The sequence below is a fragment of the Camelus bactrianus genome, chromosome 11 (genome assembly GCF_048773025.1).
Source record: "Camelus bactrianus isolate YW-2024 breed Bactrian camel chromosome 11, ASM4877302v1, whole genome shotgun sequence".
Taxonomy (NCBI): Eukaryota; Metazoa; Chordata; class Mammalia; order Artiodactyla; family Camelidae; genus Camelus; species Camelus bactrianus.
Window position 1 is genome coordinate 22,009,835 of NC_133549.1, and position 27,662 is coordinate 22,037,496.

Below are 27,662 nucleotides of genomic sequence, written 5' to 3' on the forward strand. Positions count from 1 at the left end.
CGGAGTCGACACTGCCCCTGGTGGATTCCATCCCCGTGATATCTCAGAGCCAAATGCAATTTGAAGTTCCACCTTGGCCTTTCATAACTCCTTCCATCTTCCCTCACTCCTTTCCAACGCTCCCTCTCCCCTTCGCGTTGTGGTTCGACCCATCTCTGATTGGTCTTTTGGGCCTGGGTGTCGGTGCGCATGCGCGAGCTCCAGCTGTCAGCAGCCGGGGCCGCGGGACCCCCGGCGGAGGTGCAAGTACTTGGATCCCTGCGCGGCCGTCGCCATGGCAGCGCAGGCCACGTGGTGATGGGGCCGCCCACCCGGCTCTCCGCTCCCGCTGCCTCGCTGTGTCCTGGTGGAACCCGCGAGATTCCGCCCCCGACTGGGCGCCTGGCGAGTCCCCGGTGCCGGGCTGGTTACGGCCCCACCTCCTAGCTCTTTCGGGCCTCACCAGCCCTGCGAGGTAGGTGTCGCCGCCCACGGTACCGACGAAGACACGGAGTTCCGCGGACGCGCAGGGGCCCGCCTGCGGCACTAGCCACTGCGTGACGAGTCAGGAGCTGAACCCCGAGGGCCCTGCCAGCCTGGGTGCTTGGCCGCGGCCCGGGCAGTGGTTGGCCCCGAAGGGAAAGTCCCTGGGTCGGTGCAAATGCCCCCACTCCAGGCTCAGGCCCGGCCCTGCGGGCATTCCCCCAGCCTAGTCGGTGGCACAGCCTTGTCAGTGATGGAATGATCCAAATGTCTGCCTCTAGCCCACCCTCCTTAAGTGCATTTCTTGACCTGAAAGTTTCTTCAAAATCAAGGATCAACCTTAAATGCCTCAGGGCAAGTGGGGATATTTGAAGTACAGACCTGAGCCTGTTTTGCGAGAACAGAGTGGAGGGGACTGTGGCAAACTAGAGAGCGTGTACCGCGCAGCCACTGCCAGTTGTGGCCAAGTGGAAATGCCCCCTAGTGTTGTCCGTTCTGACATTTCAAGAGAACCTGTAGACCTGCATTTTTACAAAAAGTATCTTGATTTGTAAAACCTGTGCAATAAAATTCATCTACCAGTCAGGTTTATCCCATGGACTGCCAGTTTGCAGCCTGTTGTAAAGAATGTTTTTAGAAAGCCATTAATTAGAGAAGACATCAGACCTGGATTAAATTTCACCTCTGCCACTTACTGTGCTGTGTGACCCTGGGCACTTTACTCAAACTCAGGGATTTGGTTTCCTCTTCTGTAAAAACAGAGAATAATAATACCTTCCTTCCTGGCTTAAATGAGAATTAAAATCTTGCATGCAAAATATTGTGCCCTATAAATTACAAAGTAAGTGCTGGATAGAAGGGTGGCTGTGGTTATTGCTGATGCTCAGAGCAGCAGGACACAGTTAACAAGTGTGGGTTTGAGGCGTGGCTCTTTATGACCAGCAAAGAGGCCTTAATACAGTTCCCTGTCTCTTTAAGGAAAAGTGATCATTTCCCCTGCTCCACAAGTTTCTGGGTAAATCTAAAGTGTTGTTTTTCCACAATGTGAACAAATGTTTACTGAGCATCTTCTACGGTGAAGAAAGTCCCTGAGAAAAGCCAGTGGTTCACAGGACTTAGTCCGTTTCACAGATGCAAGAACTGAGATCAAGAGAAGAACAGGTCAGACCAGAACCCAGGCCTTACCCCCTCCGGCACAAGCTTCTTTTACTCCACAGTGCCGCTTCCAAAGCCCTAAATGGCTCACAAACAACCGTCCTGGTCTAAAAGCCTCAGAGTACCTCTGCCTCTCTCCTTCTGTTGCTGTAACGCAAGTACCGGGTGTCAAGTGACAAAAAAGCACACAACGTGAGAGCTGTAGTTCCGTTTTACTTGGGGCTTACTGAGGACTATAGCCTGGGAGACAGCCTTTCAGCTGTGCAGCTGAGAGATGTACAGCTCTGAGGAACTGCTCTGAAGAGGTAGAGGGGGAGGTCAGTATATATAGAAGTTTGTGAAGGGGGTACATGCAGTCAAGCACACATCTTGGTAAGAGGTTGCTGCTAGTCAGGAGGAGCAGATGTCTCTGCTAATGATTTTAGTGCTTTTCTAGGTATGAGAAGAGGTAAGGATCTGGGATCATAAAATCTTCTGAAAATCTCTAACTATCCGAAGTCCTATTCTGCCAGATTTTCCCAGAGCACAGAGTGCCTCATCCCTGATCTCTGCCCTGAAATCCTTTCAGAATGTGTTAAAGGTCAGCGACTGCCGTGGCTCGTGACTTCATCCTTGTAGAGGCAGATGGCAAACGACATTCTTTAGTTTGCACAGGAGCTTCTTACAGCAGGAAGCTTTCAACTTGGTTGCAAAAGTGGAAGAAGAAAGGAATTCCCATGATCTGTTTCCTTTACAACTTGCATGAGGCCGTATTAGTTTCCCAGAGCTGCTGTATCCGAGTGCCACAAACTGGATGGAGGGTACAGCAGAAATGTGTTGTGTCACAGTTCTAGAGGCTAAAATTCTAAGATCAAGATGTCAGCAGGGTTGGTTCCTTGTGAGGTGGTGAGGGGTCCAGGCTTCTCCCCTGGCTGCTGGTGGTTCGCTGGCCATCATTGGCCTTCATCTGCTTGTAGAAGCATCACCCCGATCTCTGCCTTCATCTGCATGTGGTGCTCTCCCTGTGTATCTAAATTTCCCCTTTTTATAAGGACACCAGTGATAATGGGTTAGGACTCACCGGCTCACCCTAATGGCTTCATTTTAACTTGACTGCATCTGCCAAGACCCTGTTTTCAAGTGAAGTCACCTTCTGAGATCCTGGGGGTTAAAAGACCTCAACATTTAAATCTCAGATTCAGCCCATCACAGGGGACCTGCACAAGTTCAGGGACCTGCCAACTCACTGTGTGTTCGTCATAGCAAGTGACTGGACGATTGGTATTGGAAGTTCTTGATGGGAGCAAGTGAAGGAGTTCTATGTGAAGATGTACATTGGCCAGAGCGACACAGTGCTGAGAAGGCTTTGTTCACTTCCTCTGAACCCCTTCGCCTGCCCCCGTCCCTAGGATACTCCAGGCTCTGGTGGATGAAAAGCATCCTCACTGGCTCTGCCGGTCTTAAATCTACTCAGCTTGAATTTGACGCTGAACTTGTTAATTTGTTAATTCCACCAGGCCTTCTGTACAGAGTGGCTGGAATGTGCATGCTTCACCCTAAATCGTCCTCCACCCCAGCAGAATACGAACTCTGAATCAGAGGAGCCCCGACCTGGAGGCAAACTTTTTAAGCCTTTCTTTGGAATCCTGGGGGTTTGCAGTAGGAAGTGCTCTTCCTGTCTGCACAGCTAGCTGTCCTTACGTCTTTACGCTCACTGTACTTTGTGACTTACTCTGTTGTGAACTGAGTCGTGCCCCTAAATTCCTGTGTCACAGCCCTGATCCCCAGTGTGACTGTATTTGGATATTGGGCCTTTAAAGAGGTAATTAAGATTAAGTGAGGTCCTAAAGGTTTAACCCCTATCCTATAGGACTGGTGTCCTTGTAAGAAGAGGACAAGACAGCAGGAATCTCTGTCTGCACAAGGACAGAGGCAAGGCCGTGTGAGCAGACAGCAGGAGGCAGCCGTCTACAGGCCAGGAGAGGCCTCCCCAGAGACCGGTCCTCATGGCACCTTGAGCCTGGGCTTCCAGCCTCCAGAACTGTGAGAAAATTAACGCCTGTTGTTCAAGCCCCCCGGGCTGTGCTGCCCTGTTACAGCAGCCCAGGCTAAGACAATTCTAATCTGGTTTCCTTCTCTTTTGCCACAGTCCCCTCTGCCCTGTGCCCCCAACTTGACCTGACACTGTTCTTTGGGGCTCTGGCCTGGACTCGCTTCTTTGCTATCCACAATCTCACCCGATCCCAGGACTGTAAGTACCATCTGTACACTGATGACGCCGGGGACTTTGTCCTTTGACCTGACTCCTTTCCCCGGCCCAAACTGCCGACCTGATTTCTCCATCTGGATATCTAATACCAGTACTCTTCAACTTTTTTTTTTCAACACTATGGCACACCTAGTAAATGAATTATTCATCCAGCATATTTCCATAAATAGGTGAGGATTTACAGTTTACAGCCAGAGGCGGTCAGCCCTGGCTGGGGTGGGCGTGGAGGGAAGGGGAATGGGTTCTGGCTGCCCGGGGTCCTACCCAGCTGCCCCAAGAGCTGAGAGGACCAAGACCCCAGGCACGCCTGTGAGCCAGTCACGGCTCGAAGGGCTGGGGCACGTCGGTGGAGGATGGGCATTCTCAACTACAGAGTGTGCAAAACCAGCCTCGTCCTCACAGCCTGAATGGCCCCACATGGCAGCTCTGAGCCCATCTGCTTGCCCCGGGGGCTCCCTGCACTCCAGCCCCACTGGCTGGCCACCATACTCTGTCTCAGACTTGCCTTGGTGCACGCCACTGAGATTTCATGGGCAGGAGTGAGAGTCTCCCCATTTCTAGTCCTGCGTTTTTTTCCTTTCCATCAAGCTGTAGAAAACATTTGTGAGCACCCACAGCCATAGTGAGGAAGACGACTTTATAATTTACTGTCTAAAATGGGAGACTTGAGAGTGCAGTGGGCGCTGGCAATAATTACACCAGAACAGCAGGTGTAAACTGGGACTTAAACTGGGATATGTGGTCACCTGTATGATCAGGCCAGCCAGGTGGCTGTTCTCCTGCTCTCTGCACATCCCCTGCTCGATCAGTCCCTGCCTCACCTTCACCCTGCTCACCTGACCAACCTTCCCTCTTAATCATACAGCCTAGTCAATAACTAGGTATCTGCCCCCTGGCCCCAGCTAGTGATTTCTCTAAGATCAGAACTATCTCCACTGTGATAGTTTGTCAAAGGGGCGGCGAGGGGTGGCCCCTCTCATGGTTTCCCCAGCAACCGATGAGCCAACATGACGTCAGTTCCCCCTGTGACTGGTAATCTCCCATGCCGCTGCTATTGAAGACCGCCGCCATGTCCTGCCTGCTGTCTGCTGCACACGGCGGGGTGTCACTCTGGGACCTTGCTTCAGACGTGTGAGATCCCCCATCGATGTCTCTGTCACTGACTCTGGGCTCTTTCTTTGGTCTTGAAACTGGGCGGGTACAGGGCTTGCAGGCCCGTGGGGTGCAGCCTAACATCACCCGAACTATAAAGATAGAAATTCTGCCATCTCCCCTACTCTCTCCCTGCCCTAGAATAGAAGAGGGCTGGGGTCAAATCCCTCCCGGTGTTAAGTTGGAGGGACCCAGGGTGGAGGGAAGTAAATAAGAAAAAGTAATTAAGATTAAACCCCAAATGAAAAGCTTCCTAATTGAGTGAAAGATGTCATTGTAACTGAGTGCTAGTTCCCCTGGGGGCTTATCACCACCAGAAGAGGCCGTGTTGCTTCCTCCAGGCTGTAGATGGACTGAGGGGCCTGAGCTGGCGGGAGGGGACTGACTCGGACCCTGAAGGCCTGGGTGCAGTTCTGGCTTCGCCTGGACTCCGTGTGTGGGCTGGGCAGGCCCCCCGCCCCACCTCAGCCGCAGCTTTCTCAGCTGAGAAAGAAGGGTTGGCAGTAGAAAGCGCTCAGTGACTGGGTAGCTGTGGTGGGATCTCCTGCAAGTCACTCCGCAGCCTTACTCCCATCTAACAAGGGATGGCATCATGGCCAGTAAAGCTGGGACCAGAGCCCAGGTCCCTTGGTCCTTAGTCCTTGTTTGTTCTGTGAAACCACATGTCCTGACGTTATCCCTGGAGGGAAAGGGGACGAGGAAAGGGCAAGTGGAAATGAGGGGAGAGGAGAAATCAGTCCACCAACGGGAGGCTTCCCACTGCTGCTGGGTGCGTCCAAACTCCCTGACACGACCGGCCCGTGTCCCCATGTCCCCTGTCCACTCCAGACCTCTCTCCCTCCCTCAGGCATGTCACCTCAGAGCTTAATCCTGCTCAGGCTCCGGTCTGCATCTGAACGTCACATCCTCGAGGAAGCCTTCTGGCCTCCGTGTTAGTTGGGAGGTGGGTCCGCTGCTCTAACAGAGATCTGAGTGAACAGCGGCCGAAACAGGATAGAACTTTCCTCTGATGTAAAAGCCCCGGCTCACCCGAGGCCCTGCCACGCAGAGGGGTCCTGCTCCTTCTCCTTTTTCTTCCGTCTCCCCCAGGGCGTCGCCCTCCCCTGCAGTAGATGAGCTGGCACCCCCGAACATTCCAGAAGCAGGGAGGGCCGGAGGGGGCACAGCACTTCCTTCTAAGGCCGGACCCGGAAGTGTGCGCAGAACTTCGACTTCCATCCTGTGGGCCAGAACCTGGTCCCCGGGCCACATCCAGCTGCGCGTTTTTTGGGGGGCAACCATGTGCCCCATTAATAGGGATTCCGTTTCTATGAGGGAGAAGGAAGAGTGGATGTTTGGGGGCCAGTGGCAATCCCTGCCACACCTCCCAGTCCAGTAAGACCTGCCAGCTGGTTTCCACAGCATCTAGACTCTTCCTTCATCCTGCTCGTTACACTACGACCGTCACTGTTTTTACGTATTTGTAAGACACCTGTTTTACCCTCCCATAAATACGAGGGCAGGAACCATAAGTACACCCGGTGCCTAGGACGCAGGAACCATCTCCCAATGTTTGTCAACTCACTGAGAGGATTCCATGGAACAAATCAAACATTTAGGTGTGATTCAGAGAAGGAACACACATTTTCATCCTGGTCCCAACCATTTCAAACCAGGCTGCGGACAGATTTCTCACCTGGAATTACATCAGTATGTCCTGTTAGCTCTGTCTCCAATGTGAATCCCCAGTCCGGCTGCTTCCTGACTCCCCACCCAGAAGCCACTGCCTGGCGCCTCTGTAGGAACACTGTTGTGAGAGATTGGCTTGTTACTGACAGATCCTTTGGAAACTTGGGGACTTGTGTCCTGGAGCCTGAAACCATGGGGGACACAGTAGGGCTGAGCAGGGGTCAGGATGTCTGCCTCACAGCGTCATGCTCCCACTTTTGAACCCCCACCACAGTTGCTTGCTCTGTGTGCCCTGGAAAGATTTATGCTTTAGCAGAAAATGCCAAGTTTTACCTGCCACTCAGTGACGTACCAGATCCCCGGAGCCTCCAAATTGGAAGGCGTATCAGTCAGGGTTCGCCCAGAGAAACAGAACAGCAGGGGTTATGTATCAGGAGACTTACTGCCTGGAAATGACCTGGGCAGCTGGAGGGGCTGGCAGAGCAGGTCTGAAAGCTGCAGTGGTGCACGCCGACCGACCGGCAGGAAGGGCGGGCCAGGACTCAGCTGGGCTGCAGCTGTGGCCCCAGGTGGAACTTTGTCCTCCTCGGGGAAGCCTCCATTCTGCTCTTAAGGGCTTTCCACCGACAGAATCAGGCCCTCTCTGATGACCTAGGTTAACCTCTCTTGCTAAAAACCAGCTGATGATGGACTTTGCCACATCTCCAAATTACCTTCCCAGCAACACCTAGGTTAGCACTTAAGAATAAACGGGGAAAAGAGCCTCGCCAAGGTGGCACATAAGAGTGACCATCACCAGGAGGGAGATTCCTCACTTCCGCGTGACATTCTGAGTAACTAGGAAATGATAGAAGCGGTGTGACAGCCCATTTCCCCAGACCCTCAATCTCTCTGGCTAGCTGCTCAAAAACAGCAGTAATTGAACTTGATTTCACAATTATTATTTGTTCACCCAGGTTTGGTTGCTTAGATACAAAGCAGTTCATTTGCAGCCAAATCTTCCTAAGCTGTCCCATAGATACTATAATGTTCCAGAAATATGTTCAGTAATAATTTGTAAGTAATGGCTCCCAAAGTGAACACATTTCTGCTCCAAACAATATACCCTGTTTGACTGTTATCAACCCCTGTGTAATATTTATTAAGTAACTGCTATTCTAATGCTGCTTATGGGATATAATCTGCATTTCCAGCAGAGTTTATTCTGCAGGTCTTCAGCAACCTTTCTGAGGCCTTTGGGATGGCTGTAGCATACTTCCCCTCCTTGATACAAAAGGAATTTAATGTCTATTTAAAAAATTGGAGTATAAAATAGAAAGATGTAGAGAAGAAAGTAATCACCCTTACCTCCCTATCTACCACCGAAGAATATTCTTTCATATTTATATATATACAAAATCATACTATTTATGCAATTCTGAATCTTGCTTTTTAAACTTAACATTATTTTGTGATTAATCCATGTAATTAAGTTTATGAATACTTCAGTGAGTTCATATAACTGTACCATTTAACCATTCTTTCATTGTTGGACATCTACATTGTTTCCAGTTATTTACAATTACAAAGAATCCGCACACAAACTTGCAACCAGTAGATAGATAGGTTCTGGGGATCTCGTGCACGGCCTAATGATTACAGCCAACAATGCTGTGTTATAAACTTCAAAGCTGCTAAGAGACTAGATCTTAACTGTTCACACCCCAAAATGGAATGATAATCATGTGCAGTGATAGAGGTGTTAGCTGTTGCTCCAATGGTAATCATATTGCAACATGTAAGTGTATCATATCACATTATGCACTTGAAACTTACACAATGTCATATGTCAGTTATATCTCCTAAAAAAGAATGCCAGGAGGAAGATCTTTATGTTGATCTTTGCACACATTTATGAGTATCGCCTAGATGTTTATTCTTTGATGTGAAATTATGGGAAGAACAGGTATGAAATATATAAGCCTTTTGACATATACCAACAAACTGCTTTCCAGGTTATTAGAAAATTTTTGAAAGATTATCTCACATCATTTGAGAACTAGAAGAGTCAATATCTTTAGTTCCTAAACAGCTTATGAGCAACTTTGTATATTTATCTTGTAATGGAAACAATTATTTGTTTAATTCCTTAAAATATGAGATACTCTATTTGTTACTGATACAGCCTAGAACTTGGGTCACTTCTCTTCTGTGAGCCTTAAATGTTCGGCTAGGACACTGCCTTTCCCTGATGGCTTTCGTCTGCCTTTCCAAGTGGTATCACAAGCCAGCATGCTGTCCCTTGGCCTTATCGGTGACAAGGTCTTCAGAAGGCACAAGCCCCTCAACGCTGAGTCATCGTGTGTGAGGGAGAGGCCCGGCCAACCGCGGTGGTTACCTTCTCCCCTGCTCCGTCCCATCTGACACTGCTCAGGAAGAGCCTTTGAGGTCTAATTAAGGTCCGTTTCCCTGCTCTGTCACAGCGCCCTGTAAGGACTGCCAGGCGAGAATGAAGGTCCTTTTGCTCAAAGACCCTAAGGAGGATGACCGTGGCCAGGATCCCTACATCAGGGTAAGTGCCTGAGGCGATGGTCCCAGAAAGCACAGCCCTGCCTCGTTAATGAAATCGAGGGTCTGTGAAAGGTCCTGTGACAGGATGTTTTCCCAATTTTCCAAACCCTGGCCAACTCAGAACTATATTCTTTTGTTTGCAGGAATTAGGATTATACGGACTTGAAGCCACTTTGATTCCTGTCTTATCCTTTGAGTTTTTGTCTCTTCCCAGTTTTCTGGAGAAGGTGAGGTTCATCAGTCCGTGTCTGGGCACCCCCGTTTATGAGTGGCACGCACTTGGTTTCTGTGGAATCCTCGCCAGCCCTAGCGGGAGGGACTTGTTCACTACCCCGCATTTCACTATCAGACTTTAAAACTGGGATGGCACAAGCTCACCTGGCCCCAGGAGTCTGATGCTGCTGGGTTCTCAGCCTGAGCCCCTGCCAGCCCCTCCAGAGAGCCAGCTGACCCGGAGGTGAGGCCGGGATAGGGGCCCGGGAGAGCTGGCTGTGCTGAGGGCACCCAACCTGCACTGCTCTCGGCCTTTCAGAGCCTTTCCTCTTCCTCCTCTCACTTAATCGTGCCCCCTGAGCTCAGCAAAGCTGCCCAGCAGGTGTTTTTCCCCAGCTTGGGCAACTTGGCTGGTCCTCCAGCACATAGAGGGGAGAGCTGGGACCGCTGCCTGGTGGAGTGAGAGATACGGCCGGAGACAGTCCTGGGAAAGCCTTCCAAATGTTTCAGGTTAGAGATTCAGTGCCCCCAGCAGCCCCCAGCAACGTGGACCCGTCACCAGGCATCTCCCCTGGGGGTCCATTCTGGACACCCGGGCCAGAGCCAGGGTGGCTTCCTGGGCCTGGTGTGCGCAGCCCTGCCCACCGGGCTCCCCGGCCGCTGTTAGCACCAGGGAGCTCTGTGCCTGAAAACCCGCCCGTCACTCTGAGAAAAGCCGCCCTGCGTTCTCCCTTTGATTTGAGGGAGATTGAATTATTCATTCAACAATTTACTCAACAAACATTGGTCTGGCTTCTGTCGTGCTCCCATGCCCTGGGTTTGTGTGCTGTGAGGACGCTGTAAGAGGGCCCGAGTGGGCACGCTTTTCCGAAAACAGCTCTAGCCGGGAACCAGAGCTCAGCACGTGAGGTTGTTGCTAGGACCTCGTGGTCAGAAAAATACTGGAGTGTCCGCAGGAGCCTCTCCACCCCACTGGCCGGCTCTTCCCGCCGGGGCGTCCTGACCCCTCTGTGAAGCTCCGGGCTCGGGGGTCGCAGGGGCCTGGGCGCCAGTCCCGGCCCCGCCACTCACCTGGGGCTGGCTCCGCATTCTCTCCAAGGCTCTGTGTCTGAACCTGTGCGGTGCAAATAGGTGAGCACGTCTCGAAGGGTGCTGTCACAGGCTCAGTGCGGGATTATGGGTAAAACAGCCCAGTGCCCGGCTCAGAATACATGTTGCCTAGATTTTATCACCATTTCTATCCTTGAAGACCAGGGCTTCTGCGTGGATATCACTCTTTGCATATTCCAGTTTTATTACAGACACAGGTCGAGTCTACCAGCCTGCCTGCACCCCAGCCGAGCCCAGGCTGAGTCACATTGCCCCCTCGGCTCCATTACACCTGCCACCTGACATTGCTCTGGCCTGTCTCTCCCCAGGACCATGAGCTGCTTGAGGGAGAGGCTGTGAATTCACCTGTCTATCCTTAACGGCCGTAGTAAGCTCTCATGTCTTGAGTGGATGGATGGATGGATAAGTGGGTGGAAGGAATTAGTTTGCCCCCTACTCTTGTGAAACGTGTGGAATTCTGGGAAATGTGGAACTTGGCCATTATATAAAATGCCTTCATTGCTGTTCGGTGTGCAGCTGTCTCAGCCTGACAGTTACGGGGGACTCATTTTCACCAGCCCCAGAGCAGTAGAAGCAGTGGAGCTGTGTCTGGAGAAAGACAATAAAGCCGAAGGTAAGGGTGGGTCTGCTGTGAATTCCCCTGGACTTTTCTGTCCTCTGATTTCTCCTATTGGTGATACTAGATCCCAGAAATAGCTGGACTTCAAGTTTGAGAAAAATGCAGTGAGTTGGCTTAAAAAGTATTTAGGTACCTGGTTACTTCATGTTTCTGTAACCTTTGGAGGGAACAGAAGATGGCCTTTCTTCTTCTAAGCTGTTTCTTAATGTCCCACGCAGAATGACACATAACCTGCTAGCCTTCTGGCGGGAGTGAGCCACGTTTCCCGGGGAGACAGGAGGCAGCGCTGCCTCCTGAACACCCAGGCGGGTGTCACTGAGGGGGGGTCTAAGGTTCACCTGCCAGATGGTCAGAGTTTCCCTCACAATGTGTGGTCACCGGTCCTTTCCTCCAGGGGACGATGGGAAGATCCCACAGCACCTGAGAAAACAGTCCCTGCAGTGCCAGGCACCTGAGGACACGATCCCCTCCCAGTCCCTCCTCCTGCCTCCTTCCCTCATCATCAGAGCCCGGCTTAGTCTGTTCCATCAGGCAGCTTCGTAACTGACATTTTGGAGTGCCTGCCATGTACCGGGCTCCGAGTTAACTTTGCATGCATGATCTCGTTTAATCCTTGGTCCTACCGTGGTCCTCATTTTACAGATGAGAAAACTGAGCCTTGGGGAGAGTCAGCACTGGTCCGAGGCCATGGAACCAGTCAGTCAGGACAGACCAGCTCCAGTTATACCAACGAGTGGAGGCAGCAGGGTGGGTGGTTACCCAGAGCGTGTGGCAGCCAGCTAGGCCTGGGTTCAGGTGGCCGTTCTGACCCTGGCGAGCTCCTTGACCTCCTGAGCCTCAGTTTCCTTGTTTGTGAAGTGGGCACAAATATACCTGCATCCGAGGAGCATCACTTCTACTAGCGAGAGCTTCCCGAGGGTCTAAATGCTTTACCCCCGAGGTGGCGGTGATGAGCGTTTCCACTTGACAAACGAGGAGCCTGAGGAGCAGGGGGTGTGAAACTCTCCAAGCCCATACCGTCTGTAGGCTGCAGATGAATGATTGCAGCTACGGTGTCTGAGTCCCGCAGAGACGCATTCAGAGCATCTCCTGGCGCGTGGCAGGCGTTGTTAGTGGCCGTGCTCAGTGGCCATTCTGCTCCCTTTTTACAGTTAATTAGGCTTTCATCGTAGCCAGAACACCCCCTCTTGGTGTCTCGTACACACATTTACCTCCCGCTGAGGAGACAGTCTAAGGTTCTTCTTGCGGGGGAGGACTCATGCTGTCCGGTCAGCGAGGGGCTCGGAAGCGGAGCCCTGGGATCTCCAAAACGGAGAAGGGCAACTCGAGACGGAGAGGCCCCGTGTTCTCTGCCAGTGGTGCCTTGGGAAGCTGGCTCTTACAGTTGTGCTTTTCCTGTTGTGTGTGTTTCGAGGATGAAGATGACGAAAAAGAAGAAAAGCCCAAAATGGACACCGTAACTTTTTACAGCACTTTCTGGTTTAAAAAGGGTTTTCCCGTACATTTTCTTTTTTTTTAATTGAAGTGTAGTTGATGTGCAATATTATGTAGGTTACAGGTGTACACAGAGCCCATGCATTTTCTTACTTTGAGTCTCACAACAACTCTACGATACAGGCAGTAGAGGTGCAGTTAAGTCCAGTTATCTTGACCGGGAAACAGACGAGGTGGGTTAGCTGACTCGCCAGGAACAAACCCAAGTTAAAGGGCAGAGCCGGCTCTGAAGGGCAGGGCCTTCTGTCTTTTTTTCTTAGTGAGTCTAGCTAAGGGTTTGTCAATTTCATTTATCTTTCTTAAAAAATAGCTCTTATTTTCGTTGATCTTTTCTACTGTGTTTTGTCTGTATTTCATTGCAGCCACTGTGAGCTTTATTATTTCCTTCCTCCTCCTGACGTTTGGCTTTCTGATTCCAGCCAGGGCTGGCTCCAGCCGATGTCCACTGCGAGGCTTGGAGAATGGCTTGTTCACATGCTGTGGATAATTTTTTAATAAATATTATTTACATCAGTGGAGTAGGAAAGGAAAGAAGGTGAAACTCAATCTCTGTTGCTATTTAAAAGATGATTTCTCAAAGGAGCGTAAAGGGTGGAGTAACACTATTGAATTTAAGGGGAAGTTATGCTCATAATCAGATTTTAGGGAGAAGAACTCGTGTTTCCTTGTCTTCCAAAAGGGTGTCGAACGCCAAGTGGCCTCGTGGTACATTTATACAACCCATTTTATCTTGGTATTTCTTTAATCCATATTTTAAATTTTTTTTGTCATAAAATGGCAGTGTTTTCTATTAAATTGCATTTGTTTATGAACCTGGAATTTATTATCTCTGCGTTGACCTAATGGATAGTGAGCCCTCTCATCTGAGATGACAGTCTCTCGGCTGCTTTCAGATTTATGTAAATAAAACCAGTTGTGTTGCTTTATTGGCATGTAAGTTGCCTCTATTTCATGACCAGTAATTTTTCTTTAAAAGTCTAGATTTTTTAGTTTTAATATCACCATGCAAGTTAATTCTTCAGGTTGTGCTTGTTTTCTGATACACACTAAAAATGCTTGCGGTGTGAACTGTGGAAGTGATTTAATATTAAGCAAGGCATCCTGAAACATCTGCCTAAGTGATTTTTTAAAATTGTCCTGCAGAATATGAACAGTGTGAAAATGGGTTTTAGTTTGGGATACTGTTCTTTGTATTCAGTTAATAGTTTGCCTCGCTCACAAGGCATAAACCAGTAGCCTTGGGCAGCTGTCCAAATGACCACTTTGATATTTGAAACTCACATAGAATTTCATATTTTACAGTCTGGAAAAAGTCTCTGAAAGAAAAGTGGAATGCCAAGTCGGTGTATGTGGTGGGAAATGCTACTGCTTCTCTAGGTAAGCAATTAAGATACAAGTAAAACACCAAAGAATGACTGTGATGTTGTGATTATAATGAGAAATATATATCTCTGGTCTTCATCCCTATTCCTGACAACAGAGCTCCTAAAACCTTTGGAATTTCCTAAATGATAAGAAAGATAAAGACGTCTTTTGTTGTTCACAACACACCTCTTTCAACTCCACCTGAGTTGACTTTAATGAGGTGATTTTGGTCACCAGTGACCGATGATTTGATCAGCCAGGCCTATGTAACGGAGCTGCTGTAAAAACCCAAAAGGACAGTAGCATGGAGGGGTTCTGGTGGTAGTGTTTTCCACATTTTTACAGACAGTCTGGAATTTATGTATTCTTTTTAAAGCACAAAATGTAAACAATGAATGATTAAAAATTAACATTAACATTTTTGAATTACTTAACACTTAGCAATTGCAATTAAATGAACCTATAACTTTGGTTCAAAACAGTTCAGTTTGTCCAAGTGAATATTAAAATTTGGGGGGAGGGTGCAGTGTGAATGAAAAAAGTTTAAGGATTAAAAGCGCTTTTTCGGAAGAACAGAATGAGGTTGGGGAAGAGACCAGCCGGGAGCGGCTGGGCTAAGTAAGAGATGACCGGTGGTACGTGGCTTCTGTGGGCGGCGTGACCCCTCCACCGGGTCAGCACATCAGCCGGGAGCGGAATCAGCACCTTGGTTGCCAAGGGAGCCACCCCCACTGTCCTACATCCCCCCCAAAGATAAGCTAAGAATTGGCTTGTACTTTCTTTAATTATTTCTATTTTTCTGGCAGAAGAGGAAAGAAAATAATATAGGTAATTTCTGGCTTATACCAAAAATTCAACTGTCAAATTCAGTGCACTTGTGAATTTTCCTATTTTGACCTTGTACTCCAGATTCACACTTTCCCATGTTAGCTGATAAATAATTTCGAGCTGTCCCATGACCTTCAGTTTGATTCAGGAGTATATACTTCACATTTTGATCTCGCTGTTCTGTCAAATGAGAAGGAAACTAGAAAAAAGAAAATGGTGAGACACCGGTGAGAAATCTGTCTGAGACTTGGAGCAGTGGAGGCTGGGCCCTCACCAGCTACAGCCTGGGTGCCAGAGCTTTTGTCTCAGCTGGGCACTTCGTTGGCCTCAAGCAGCTCCCTGTTTATTGGGTCATGAAGGGAAAGGACATGTTCTAAATGTTGGAAACATAATTTCAAAGGAGGGATGAAATCAGAGATTTGGCAGTTGTAAAAAATCTCTTGGGAGAAACCATACCCTGTCTTCACATGAAGATCAATAACCCAACTTTTGAAAAGTTCTATTTTAGTTTACCTTTCCAGACATGGTGGACAAAAGGAGCTGCCTTTAGTGGTTTCTGTTCACCTGAATCTCAGCAAGAGCCTGGAGACCTAGAGGAGGTTGAGCACTGACAGCTAGAGGAGACCAGGCCCCATGTGTTTGTCATCTTGGCTGTGTAACAGATTACCCCAAAACTTAGCATCTAGAAACAATAAGCATTTAATATCTCACAGCTTCTGTGGGTCAGAGATGGCTTAGTTGGGTCCTTCTGGCCCAGGGTCTCTCACCAGGCTGCAGATACCCCAGCTTGGCGAGGGGAGGGTCTACTTCCAAGGTCACGCACAGGGACCCACCTCCCAGCTCCCACATGTGGGCATCTCTGAAGGGCTTCTCACGGCATTGCAGCTGGCTTCTCCTGTTGTGAGACAGTCCAAGAGCCAGCACCCAGGACAGAAGCCACAGTCTTGTACAACCTAATCATGGAAGTGATGTTGCATCTCCTTTTTGTTTGAATCGAGCTAGTAAGTCCAGTCCACACTCATGGGGAGGGCTTGACGCAGGGGTGTGGGTACCAGCGGTCACTGGGGCCAGTTCATGGCACACAGGAGCCCTCTGATCACACTGGGCGCACGAGCTTCTGGCTCTCCAGCGGCTGTGAACCAAATCAGGAAAGCTGACCATTTTAAGCAAAGAGAGGAAACAGTAGAAATGTTTCTCAAAGTGGAAATGAAAACAGGGTCCAGTGAGCAACACAGGGTCTCGTTGTGGAAGCCCAGCGAGAAGAGGTGCTCTTGCATCTTCGTAAACGTCGTGACTTGACCTGCAGTTTTGTACATGTTACTGATTGCTGATAGTGGAGAAAAGCACACACTGTATCTTTGCTCTTGGGCTGTGTGGAATCTCACGAGAACATTATTTTGACTAGATAATTTATGCTTATTTCAATAAGACTGAGCCAGCCCCAGGCCCTTCCTTCATCAACATCCCCTGCAGAGTGTTCCCCGTCTGGAAAAGTGCCCGGGAGCCTGGGGGTCGGCTCCTTGCTCAGTTCATGAACAGGAGTCTCACAGGAGTGGTGGGTGCAGCCCCTGTGGTCCTGGGGTCCCTCTTGGCAGGTCATTATGAAACCTCACCTCCCTTCCTTTCTATCTCAGCCCAGCCATGTCAGCACAGGACCCCTTTCTGGAGGAGGGCAGCCTCCGTCTCCCTAACAGAACGAGGCCACTGACGCCTTCTGATCGCCCCAGGCGCTCGCCGCCTCCTGCCTGGCTGCTGAGAATGCCGCCTTCCCGGCTCTCCTCCCTGGTGGCCAGCAGCTTGCTCTCGTCATCTCGTATAACCCTTAAAACAGTCCCGTCTGGTTGGTGTCTTCCCCTCCTGCACACGAGCTGGGTGGCTCTCAGAGGAATTGGAGGTCACCCCAAGCCTCCCCTCCTGGCTCCCCCACGGCGACAGGATGCTGCCATGTCCCCGCACCAGCTTTCAAGGGGAGGCTTTCTCCGTGCCATTTTTAAAGCACGTGCCTCTGTATTTGCACACTAAGAAAACAACACCAGCACAGAAGGACTTTAACAGCCATGGAAAGAAATGTATTTTGTTACTGTTTTCCAGTGAATAAAATGGGCCTGCACACAGAGGGAGAAAACTGTGGAAACGCGGAAAAGCTTGCAGAATACATTTGTTCCAGTAAGTAGAAACACGGCACCCCAAATGAAGCCCATTTATTTTTGTTCGCTGGTCTCACAATCCCCACCACCTCAGGAAAGGGCTGTTTCCTCAGTGCCTCCACCTGATCACTCTCCTTCCAAAGATGAGCTCCAGCCGCAGAGTCGTTCAGCCCTTTGGAAATCCTCAGGCTGTGCTCTCCTGAGCCCAGGGGACGTGCCTTCGTCAGCTTTGGGGTCCCAATCTCACTGACTGACCCCTCTCCTGCCCGCCCCCCCCAACGCCCTGCTAAAACAGTTCACTGGGGTCCAGCAAACGTGGCCCAGGAATGTCTGTGTGCCAGGCTGTCTCCAGGGCCGACGATTTGGCTGCACGCACAGCTGGTGCATTAGTTCTGCAAGGCGAGGAAAGGAACCCGAGTCATTCCTCATCCTCAGGTCCAGAGCCATCGAGCTGGTGCTCCTTGCTTTGCAAACACGAGGCAAAATCGATCAGTGAGTGTCACTTCTGAGACACCACGCCGGTGTTGTGGTTAAGTGACTGAAGGCTTGGAGGGTGGGTGGGAGCACCTTCTGCCCTCATCTCGGAGGGTCCTGGCCTGCGTTCTTTGCAAAACCTCTGTTCCTTGCTCTGAGTTACCACCAGCATGTCTGTGGTTCCTAATAAATCTTCAGTTCGCAATTAGAATATCCAAGTAAGACTCCGTCTTCACTACTAACGGGGACTTTCACCTTGGCTTCACCCAGGCGTTAATGATTTTCTTCCCCAGGAAACATTGAGGCTTGATTTTAAAAGCTAAGAGTCTACTTCCAGGGCTTGGAGTAGACAGACCAGTTCATAGTTAGGGCTTATTTATTTTACTGAAACACGTACCACTCTGTGCCAGGCACTATTGTAAGCACTTAAAGCTATTAATTCATTTAATCTGATAGCGCATCGTTTTTCCCTCCCAGGATGTCTCCCCTAATGGAAAAGAAAGAGCAAGTTAAGTGGCAAAAGGTGGAAGACAGTTCTCTCATCCTGAGAGAGGCAGGGAGGCGGGAGGGTGTCGGAGGCAGGCAGACCGCACTGCAGTTTACGTGGCTTGTCCTCCGGACTTGCAGCTGAGCTGACGAGGGACCTGCAGCCTTGCGCACCTGCCGGGCTCTTCCTCCGTCTCCCCAGCCGGCCTCGTCATCCCAGGCATCTCCAGTGAAGTGCCCGCTGCCTGCACCGCCTGCATTCCCACAGCAGGCCTGGGCGGGGGCAGTCACTGCGGACTTCTCACGTTGTCAGAGTTTTTCAGATACGCACATCTCCTCCAGTGAAAAAGCTCGGTCTCATTACTGTAGTCACCTATGGTGACTGTTTATGGAGACCCCACCCACCCCAGCTGCATAACATTCTCTTAGGATTTTCAACACGGCTCTGTCTCCAGCTCAGCCGGCCAGGCTCCCTTTGTGTTAAAGGAGCAGAGAGTGGGGTCTCCGAGCCCCACAGTTCATCATTTCGTATGGGTTGGGCTCCTGCCAGGTCCTGGTCTCTCCCTGTTGTCCCGAGGGGACCGCATCTCTCACCTCTGCAGAGTCAACCAGCTTTAACACTGGCCTATTTAGCTTTGGCCTGTTTGGGTTAAAAATCTGCAGACAGTACGTTTATACCGAAAAGGAATGGGTTATTCGCTTTTGACTTCTTGGAGGGGGTTAGTGCCCAGGGAATACAGTTGTGGCTGATCCCTCCTCTCCTGTGGCAGAAAGGAGTCCTCAACCAGGATATTTCAGGGTTTCCTCCCTTGTGCCGACAAGGCAGTGCCTTTCCATGAAGCCAGCCGGGCTGGCTGGGCCTGCCCGTCCTGGCTCTCTGCTGGGCACCGGAGGTGCAGTGCGAAAAGACAGGCGCCTGCTGTGCGCCAGGATGCATGTCTGAGCACCTCCTCCCTAGTAGTGACCAGCAGTCAGATAATACGAATGAGCAGCTCAGTACTCTGATAGACCCGCAGAGGAGCTGCTGCAAAGGGCAGATGCCGGAATCCTCCAGAAGGCCCTCGCACACCCCTGGGGCTGGGCTTGCAGGAAAAGCAGCCCCTGATTTTGCTGCTGGTCCCACAGCTGCCCTAGAGCAGGTGCTGGGAAGGGTCTGTGGGAGCAGCTTGGACCCTTAGACTCCTGCACACCCCACCACCCAACACACACATGGACACGTACACCAGAGGGACGCCTGGGCTCTGGTCATGGCTTTGCAAACGCATCTCTGTGGCTGGCATCTGTACTGCATGCAGACATTCCCTCACGCTGGAAGCGAAATCAGTGGGCATCTGTTTATCTACAGTATGTTTAGAAGTTTCCCAGTTCCCTGTGTTCTTTTATGTCAGTACTGATGTTTACAAAGCGGTTTACAGAAAACATTTGCCAGCTGGTAGTTTTTTAGTAACTGAAAACAAGGAAGCCTGCGTACTCCTGTTGTTTCGCCGGCCTTCGTGGAGATGGGGCCCGAGGAGGGAACGTGGCTTGTTGTTTCCTTCGATTGCAGTCACCAGAAGGAGGTGTGTTCAGAGAGGTCTCCCCGATGTAGAAAAATACATGTTAGTGCATGGCCAACACCCATCAGACCTTCTTACCTCTGGGGGAGGGTAAAGCTCGGTGGTAGAGCGCATGCTTACCTTGCACACGGTCCTGGCTTCAATCCCCAGTAGCTCTATTAAAAATAATAAACAAACAAACCTAATTGCCTTCCCCCGCCCCCCCCCCAAAAAAAACGTATTTCTGATTGAGAGATGGAGGGGGAAAGTGGTCAGTTTTACTAAAACGCTTTGTTTTCACATTTGGGGACGATGCTGGCATCTGACAGCCCGTCAGTTTTGTTGGGTGGTATCGCCCACTTGCCATCTTCACGATTCTGCAGAGAGCGAGCTTCCAATGACAGATGCCTTGAGGTCTCTGCGCAGAGTGGAGATGTGCGTGGGCAAGAGGCAGGGCCCCTCTCAGCAGGCGGGGCCCCCTCACGGCCGTCCGTCAGCCCCTTGGGCAACTGGCCTGGCCGCCACCGTTCCCCCATTACACAAGTGGCCACGCGGCTTGTCTTTGTCGAGGTGGCTGCATGTCCACTCGTGGCCACACCACCACTGGTCTCCTGTATTATGGGCAGGGCCCAGGCTCCAGCCACCTCTCATCCCATCAGGGCTCCTCCAGAGGTGGGTGGTGGTGGAAAGTGTTGCTCTCTTGCCGACACCAGGCCTGGCGTCTGACCTGACTCTGGTCACTGCGCTCTAACCAGCACCTGCTGCCTGGCGCCACCAGGACAAGAGTTTGGGAGTGGGTGACAGCAGCCCCCGGCTCATGCGGCTGTTTTTCCCACATGCCTTCGCCCCCATGACCCTGTGATTGTCCTCCCACCCGGTCCTGTAACAGAAACCTAAGATGGGGCGGGGCCCAGAGCTGCTCCTACCACGCCCCTGGGCACATGCACCTCCTGGAGTTTCTGCAAAGTTCTACAAAGTCTGCTGCTTTATTTGCAGGGGAGTCATCAGCACTGCCTCTTCTGTTTCCCTGTGGAACCCTCAAAGGAGAAATCCTGCCAAAAATGCTCAAGGACAAAGGTGACTAAAATGCTCTGACTCGTGGGCACCGCCTTCCAAGGGCTCTCTGGGGACCACAGAGAGCCTTCATGGTAACAGAAGTGTCCACCCTGGGAGACCTTGAGGGAGAGCAGATGTGGGTTGGACCAGCCAGGCTGGAAGGCGGGGCGCCCCTCATGTTGGGTCTAGGGTGCAGCCTGCCCTCCCTGCTTCAGATCTGCTCCCTCCACCTGCTCAGCCCAGCTGGGAGCACGCAGAGGGTTGCGGAGCCCCCACCAGGAGGATGTGGTGTGGCGGGGACCCCAGGGCGGGCACACGCAGAAGTCAGTCTAAGGAGGGAGCTGACCTCATCCTGCAGGCCACGTCCCCCAGCTCAGCCACTCAGGCCTCGCTTCACCTCTGTCCTGGATCCCGGGCTCTGTCTCAGAACCAGCCCCTGTGCCTGGGGCTCTCCAGCTCCGCTGACTCCAGTGTCTTGGGTGTCACCTGCAGGCCTTCTGTCAGAGAGCTGGGCTGGGAGCAGGGCGTCATTAGTGGTTTGGAGCACGAGCTTCAGAATGAGGCAAAAACAGGTTTGAATTCTCTGCTGTTCATTAGCTGTGTGAGTGCGCGCTGCCCACACCCTCCCTCTGAGCATCCTCTCGGGGAGGTGGGCGTCAGGAAGCACAGAGCCCGCCTCCTGGAGCTGCTGTGAGATCTCACAGCACGAGGCCTCCAAAAGCAAACGGTTCATGGACCAGCAACTTTTATGTCGCCTTGCTGTTTTGAACCTTTGACAGCCCACGTGAAGAATGTTCCCCAGAATGATCTTGGACCTTGTCACTGTCCCCTCCTGCAGTAAAACGGAGTGAGATTGTATCTTCTACACGTATTATTGTCTGTCTTCCAAACGCTACCAGGGAGGATGGCACAGGACATTGGGCAGTGAGATCGGCAAGGTCATTGTCCTTTCTGGACAAGGAAAGGCTGGGAGAGAACAAAAGAGCCTGATCCCAGGTGTCCTTAAAGAAATCATACATAAATCGGAGGTTTGGTACTTCAGCTTTCTATCTTTAGGTTTTTGGGATATGAAATGGTGATAGGTTGCTATTTTATGCTAAAATCATCTTTATATTTTCTGAGAGGTTTTCTCTCCACCCCATCCATCATTTTCATTAGCCCAAGCACCCACTCCCTCCCTGACACGTTTCGTCATGTCGCTGAGTGGCTGCCCTAGTCTGTGTCCACGGCCTTGAAATCTGTGCTTCTCCCTCGTCGCCAGCCCTGGCCACACTGGGGGCGTTCAGAGCCACCGAACAGAACAGGAGGGAGTGTGGGACAGTCCCCAGCCTAACCGGTGCATCTGCAGAGGGGGCCCTGGGCCCGTGGAGGGTGGTGGCCCATCCAGGAGAGGCAGAGCTGGGACGCAGCTGGGGCCCCTGCCTGACTCACGGCCTCCCCGTCCCCTGAGAGCTGCCCTTGGACCTCGCCTCCTGGCATCAAGTTGCTGGGGACCAAGGTGCCCAGGCCCCAGAAGGCTCCTGGCTGCCTGCTTCAGCCCCCAGGCTTGTAAAGCTCCCTCAGAGCTCTGCCCCCAGCCCTTGCCTCGTGCGGGATTCCACACAGGCGGCCTCCGCGGCGGAGGGCCGGGGCCAGTCCGGCGGACGGCCCACACAAACTGGAAAAAATGCGTCCACGGCACGAAGGATGGCTGAGGTTTCGGAACCCTTGTCCTTCCTCTCCCATGTGAGCCGCTCCGCAGTGTTAAGCAGGCTGCAGGGGGCCGGCCGAGTCTACCTGCACTCAGTCCACACCTCTCAGCTCCCGGCAGCTTGTTCCAGGAGGGCGTGCCCACTGGGGCGGGGTGGGGGGGGGGTCCTCCACTAACTGCCCCAGGGTGTGTTCCCAGTGCAGTAAAGTCCCTGTCCTGGTTTTGATGTCCAGGGATCCCCATGGAAAGCATACTCGTCTATCAGAAGATCCCACACCCGGGAATCCAGGTGAACCTGCACAGCTACTATTCCCAGCAGGTGCGCAGGGTCCCCAGGGGGAGCCAGGGCGGGCGCGCGGGATATCCAGGGGGAGCCTGGGCAGGGCGGGCACCCGGGGCAGGGGTGGGTGCGGGGGAGAGGCTGGAGAGGGGGCTGGGCCCACACTGGCAAGGCCTGCAGTGCCCACGGAGGAGTCTGGATGGAATTTGGGAGGCCACAGGGACCTTTGGAGGCTTCAGGCAGACGAGTGCATGGCACTTGTTTGAGTTAATCCAAGTTTCTCATGTCTGTATTCAGTAAGACGTCTCCCCTTCCCCTCCCAGGACAGGCTTCTGAGTGCCTGGCCAGTACTGGGAGCAGAAGGGCCACGTGGGCCAGTCTATCTGCTGTCTGCTCTATTTCCGGAATGGATGGAGAGGTGACAGGGAGCTGGGCTCCTACATGACCCGTATCACTCTGGCCACATAAGCTGGAGGCATCTTCCAGCTGGGCACTAGGTCCACGCTGCCTGTGTCCTCTGACCAGGCAGATGCAGACCTGGAGTCCAGCAGAGGATCGGCGCCCAGCCTCTCCCATCGCACCCCTCTAAACAGCTCCTGACCTGCACTCAGCCCGATGGAGCCAAGAGTGCCAGCGTCAGTGAGGACCCTCTTGCTGTGAATGCACGGGGGCCGCAGGGGGTTCCAGGGGCTGATGGTGACCGGCTAGGGGAGCACGGCTCTCCTTGGCCCCATGGCAAGAGGTGGCCTTGCTTTCTCTCCCTGCAGGGCATTCCAGCCAGCATTACGTTTTTCAGTCCCTCTGGCCTGATGTACAGCCTCAAGTATATTCAAGAGTTATCTGGTGACAACATGGAACAAATTAAGGTGAGGTATTCTGTGCACTTTGGATCTTTTTCAGATTCTTTTTTTAAAATTTTTACTAATTTTCCTAGAGTTTCCCTGTAGAGTCAAAGCACTCCTACCTGCAGATGCCCTGATGGCAGCTGAAGAGAAGGCAGGGCTTTGGGCATCCCAGGCCCCATGCTTAAAGCTCGGCAGCCCCACTTCCTGGCTGGTGCTCTTGGACAAGTTACTTAACCTCTCTGAGCCTGTTTCCTCATTTGTAATGTGAGGATAACTGTCCCTTTGTGGCCTTTATGACGTGTGTATGGTCTTCCCTGGTAGCTTAGCCTCAGGATGAGATGGGAGAGTTCAAGGAAAGCCCTCAGCTCCAGGCCTGGCACAGGTGTTAGCATTCTTCCCCCCTTTTTCCATCTGTCTTGAAATTATCTATCCGAAAAGCATTTCCCCTTTTCACATCTTTTAATTCAAAGGATTTCTGTTCCCATTTTTAGGGACTGTGTTTATTCCAAGTCTACAAGTAGTCCCAGCGCTGTAGTGCCTGTCGTGGGGATGCTCTGGGCCAGGCTGGAGGGGACTGAGGACAGGGTGCGGGTGTGACCGGGAGCCCTGCAGGCACTCATATGGCCAGGAGCGAAGGCCCTTACCTTTCGTCACAAGCGCGGCTCATGGTTGGGACTGTCCCCCAGTTTTACAGTGTTAGGCTCAGAGAAGTTGTGCATCCTGTGCTGGGTCACACAGGAGGAGGAGGAGCCATGATTTGGACCTCAGATGACTGAGTCCGTGTTATTGGCCCTGGTGGCCCGTGGATGGGGTATTTCTAGCCAGTATCCCGCGTTGTTCTCACACCAGTTCGGGGTAGGAATCCCAAGTAACAGGAACTACTGTCCTCACTACAGGTGAGGAGACGGAGGCTGAAAGGCCTGCCAAGTCCTGGGGGGCCACTAGACGGCCCAGGGCTTGCACCTGGGTCAGTGGGGAGGGAAAAGAACATCTAGCTCTTAGGTTCGGGGGGATTGAAGAGATATGACCCACAACATGGTCCCACAGTCGTGGGCACGTGGTGAGTGCTTCCTCTCGGGAGGCTGGCATGTGTGACGGTGCGGGACCACCCCAGTTCTGGCCCCTCTGCGCCTGCAGTAGGAGCCCCTCCAGTCCCAGAGGCTGTCGTGACTTGCCTGGGCAGTTACATCAACATAACATATCCCTCCTGCCCCCGCTTCTCAGTGTTTGTCCACTTTGAGGAAGAACGAACAGTGTATTTAATTACACTGTATCTTCTTTCAAAACATAGGTTTTTTAAAAGTACAGGTGAACACTAGAAATCTAAACTTAAGGCGTGACCCATTATGAATAGGCTACCGCCCGCCCTGCCCACAGACCACCGGGGCTGAGGGAGCTTCCCTGGCTTAAGTCTGTCGCGGGCTGTTTTCATCCCCTCCAGACACTCGGGGCTTCTCAGCAGCCCGGGCCGCCTCTCCCTGCAGCAGTTAAGGGCACCGCCCCTGGTGTTTTGAGTACCACCAGGCCTTGACTCTGCCGTTGCTGGAGGGTGGGGGGGTGGGCGACTGAGCCACCACTGTGAGCATTTAGTGCGGGCTGTCTGGGGCCACAGGGATGCCGTGCACCAGCAGAGTTAGCCTTCATGTCGGCAACTTCACTGGCTCAGGCAGGAATTTCCAGTTTTGACAAAGGATGCAGGCCTGCCCCATGGATTGGGCATCGTCCCTTTCCCGTCCAGCTCTGCCCCCCGTCTGCTGGGTGGCCGCCTCCCTCCCCAGGATTCTTGGCAGGACCCACTGTACAGCACTGCACAGCATGCAGGTGGGCCACAGAAGGTCGGGGTGGGGGGCTCCCGACAGCTGTCTCTAAAGGCCACAGAGGAGTCATTACAAAGCAGTAAGAAAGCAAATTCACATGGACCACCAGACTAACGGAGGCAACTGAGTGCCCTGTCCACCACCTGCCAGGTGTGTTCCCTGCTTCTTCTCACGGTCCACCCCCGCACGGGCCACTGAAGTGGCCGCCTTCACGCTTTGAGGTCACCATCCAGTGGTGGCAGAGCTGGGCTCCAGACCCAGCTGCCAGCCCCACGGCAGGGCTGGCCCGCTAACGGCCCAGGCGGTGCCCAGGGAGGGGGCAGGACATTAGCACTGGGCCTCAGGGCCAGGTCGAGGGGGACACCATATGGCTCTGGGGGCGGCGTCTGCAGCCGGGGCCAGCCCTTCAGGCTCTCTGTGGCCAACCAGGCCTGTGGTGCAGGGTCAGACGGCAGCGCTCTGTGACCAGAGGGTTCCAGAGGGAACAAAAAACTCAGGTGGAAAAGTCATGTTGTGACCAAACTGCTGCCGCTGAAATCCTGTTTGCTACTTGCTGGTTCCTAATCTCAGGGAGTTTCTTTCTTTCTTTTTCAACTGAAAAACAAAAACAAAAACAGCTTTATTGAGAAATAACTCACATACCACCATCCTGTGGAGCTGGTGTTTGAGCCCAGCCCTCTGGCTGCTGGCCCTGGTCTCGGTGGCTCTGCTCCCCTGGGGGGCCCAGACCCTGCGCCCGCCACACCCAGAGCCCCTCCAGGCTTTGTTCTGTGCTCCACCCGGCCCCACCCGGGCCCCCAGACACAAAGCAGAGCTGTCAGCAGCGGAAGCTTCTGAGAATGCAGCCAAGGTGGCAGGAGCTGAGTCCAGACCTCGGTCGTGCCCCACACGGAGCCGCAGGGATGGTGAGACCCACTCACGCTGATGGCGAGGCTGTCAGGAGGCACTTTGTAGGCAACAGAGCTAGGTTCACATTGGGAGGTATTATCACGTTTACAAGCTGTCGTGTGGGAGTCATGTCCTAACAGACAGGATGCCTGGTGGGCCTGGTGCCCGTCGCCCTCCGGCTGCTGCGCTCAGGCCCTTCTCTCTTCTCCCTGCAGTTCGTTGCCATCGGCCCCACCACAGCTCGCGCCCTGGCCGCCCAGGGCCTGCCTGTGAGCTGCACCGCAGAGAGCCCCACGCCGCGGGCCCTGGCCACCGGCATCAGGACGGCGCTTCAGCCCGGCGGGTGCTGAGTCCGCTGTCCCTCGCCCTTCCTGGGCTGCCGCTCCCCCGCGGCCCCGGCAAGGTGCTGCCGCCTCCGGTGCAGCTCCCGGGAAGCCGGCGCCCTCAAGCTCCTGTCCCGGCCCGCGTGGAACCCCCGGACGTCAGGCCCACGTGCCCCTGACCTTCCTCCGTGGAGACCACCTGGGACCCTCGCCCGGCGTGTGCCGGCTCCCCTGACAGCAGGAAGGAAATCAAATAACGCACCCTGGCCACTTGTGTGACTGGGTATTGTCACCTGCTGTCTGTTGTCAGTGCAGAGCAGTGTTTGGGGCAGAAACAGACGTGCCCACGTTCTGATAACTGACAGACCTGGTATGATAATAAAATTTGCTGTGTCTGAAGTTTTATTCATCCTATACAAGGACATCGAAGTTCCTGCTTTGGAGAAATTGTAATTCAAATATGGAGAGACTTCGTTTCCCTCAGAAATATAAATGCAGCCACCGTCAGCCAGTGGGGGCATCTGAGAGGGCGTGGCATCTAGAGGGGCGGGGCATCGGAGGGGAGGGGCATCCGAGAGGGCGGAGAGGTTGATTTACTTGGGGGGCTTTATGCACAGGTATAGGGTCCTGCAGGGCAGCTTCGGGAATCTGTCCCTGAACTTTATTTCCACGTTTTCAGTCTTGGCCTGGATTTTGAGCTGGGTAAAATGAAACCTAGGTCTGTCAGTAATGTGAGCGGTTGGTAGGAAAGATTCCTGTGTTCCCCACACAGTGTGGGCCCCTGGGAGGTCACACTGAAAGGCGTCTTCTGTTGAGCGACTCCAGCCCCACACACAGGGCCTCTCTGGGCTCCATTCCAATTAACCACCCTCGGGAGGGGACGTCACTGTTATTCCCATTTCTCTCAAGCGGTTAAGTGACTTGCTCAGTCCTTAGACCAAGACTCGTGACGTTCATAAACCACCTCCCGTCAGGTTGATGGTTAGTTCCCCAAATCTGGGTGTGCCCTGGACAGAAGCTGCAGGTTCTGTGCTGACCCCATGTTTCTGTCTACAGTCGTTTTTCTGAATACAAGGCAGAATCCGTCCCATAGCCTCTGCTTTGAAAGTCATATCTGGATTGTTGAGTTCAAAATCCTTCCCACGCTCAAGGAGCCCTTTTCTGCCAGCATTCTCTCGTCTGTTCTTGGGGCAGATTCCAGTCCCTCGGGGTCCAGCTGAGATTCTGGTGGTGCCTCCCAGGGCCCGGCAGCCAAGG

At 52.5% G+C, this 27,662-nt stretch overlaps 1 protein-coding gene across 10 annotated transcripts; it reads left to right on the forward strand.

Annotated features, from left to right (window-relative positions):
* The first annotated feature begins 156 nt into the window (after positions 1 to 156).
* On the forward strand, positions 157 to 26,804 carry UROS (uroporphyrinogen III synthase). Of its 10 annotated transcripts, XM_045515047.2 has the most exons (14): positions 160 to 454; positions 3,467 to 3,639; positions 3,746 to 3,847; positions 9,148 to 9,236; positions 9,379 to 9,462; positions 11,075 to 11,171; positions 13,974 to 14,048; positions 16,956 to 17,030; positions 17,447 to 17,503; positions 19,401 to 19,530; positions 20,503 to 20,583; positions 22,486 to 22,571; positions 23,300 to 23,398; positions 26,298 to 26,434. In XM_045515047.2, exons 4-13 carry the CDS (start codon positions 9,174 to 9,176, stop codon positions 23,377 to 23,379), a joined length of 828 nt encoding a protein of 275 aa, XP_045371003.2. In that variant the 5' UTR covers positions 160 to 454; positions 3,467 to 3,639; positions 3,746 to 3,847; positions 9,148 to 9,173; the 3' UTR covers positions 23,380 to 23,398; positions 26,298 to 26,434. The 10 variants fall into 10 exon arrangements, 9 of the variants coding, with proteins under 9 accessions (XP_045371017.2, XP_045371013.2, XP_045371003.2 ...); XR_006724126.2 differs by lacking the exon at positions 17,447 to 17,503 and having other exon boundaries at positions 159 to 454; positions 19,460 to 19,530; positions 26,298 to 26,334; XM_074373412.1 differs by lacking the exon at positions 3,467 to 3,639.
* The last annotated feature ends 858 nt before the right edge of the window (positions 26,805 to 27,662 follow it).

Excerpts from the sequence above, each read along its gene's own strand:
- UROS (XM_045515047.2), top strand. The coding sequence starts at position 9,174 with ATGAAGGTCCTTTTGCTCAAAGACCCTAAGGAGGATGACCGTGGCCAG. Across the intron at positions 11,172-13,973 it reads GAAAGACAATAAAGCCGAAG|TCTGGAAAAAGTCTCTGAAA; the intron begins GTAAGGGTGGGT and ends CATATTTTACAG. Across the intron at positions 22,572-23,299 it reads ACAGCTACTATTCCCAGCAG|GGCATTCCAGCCAGCATTAC; the intron begins GTGCGCAGGGTC and ends CTCTCCCTGCAG.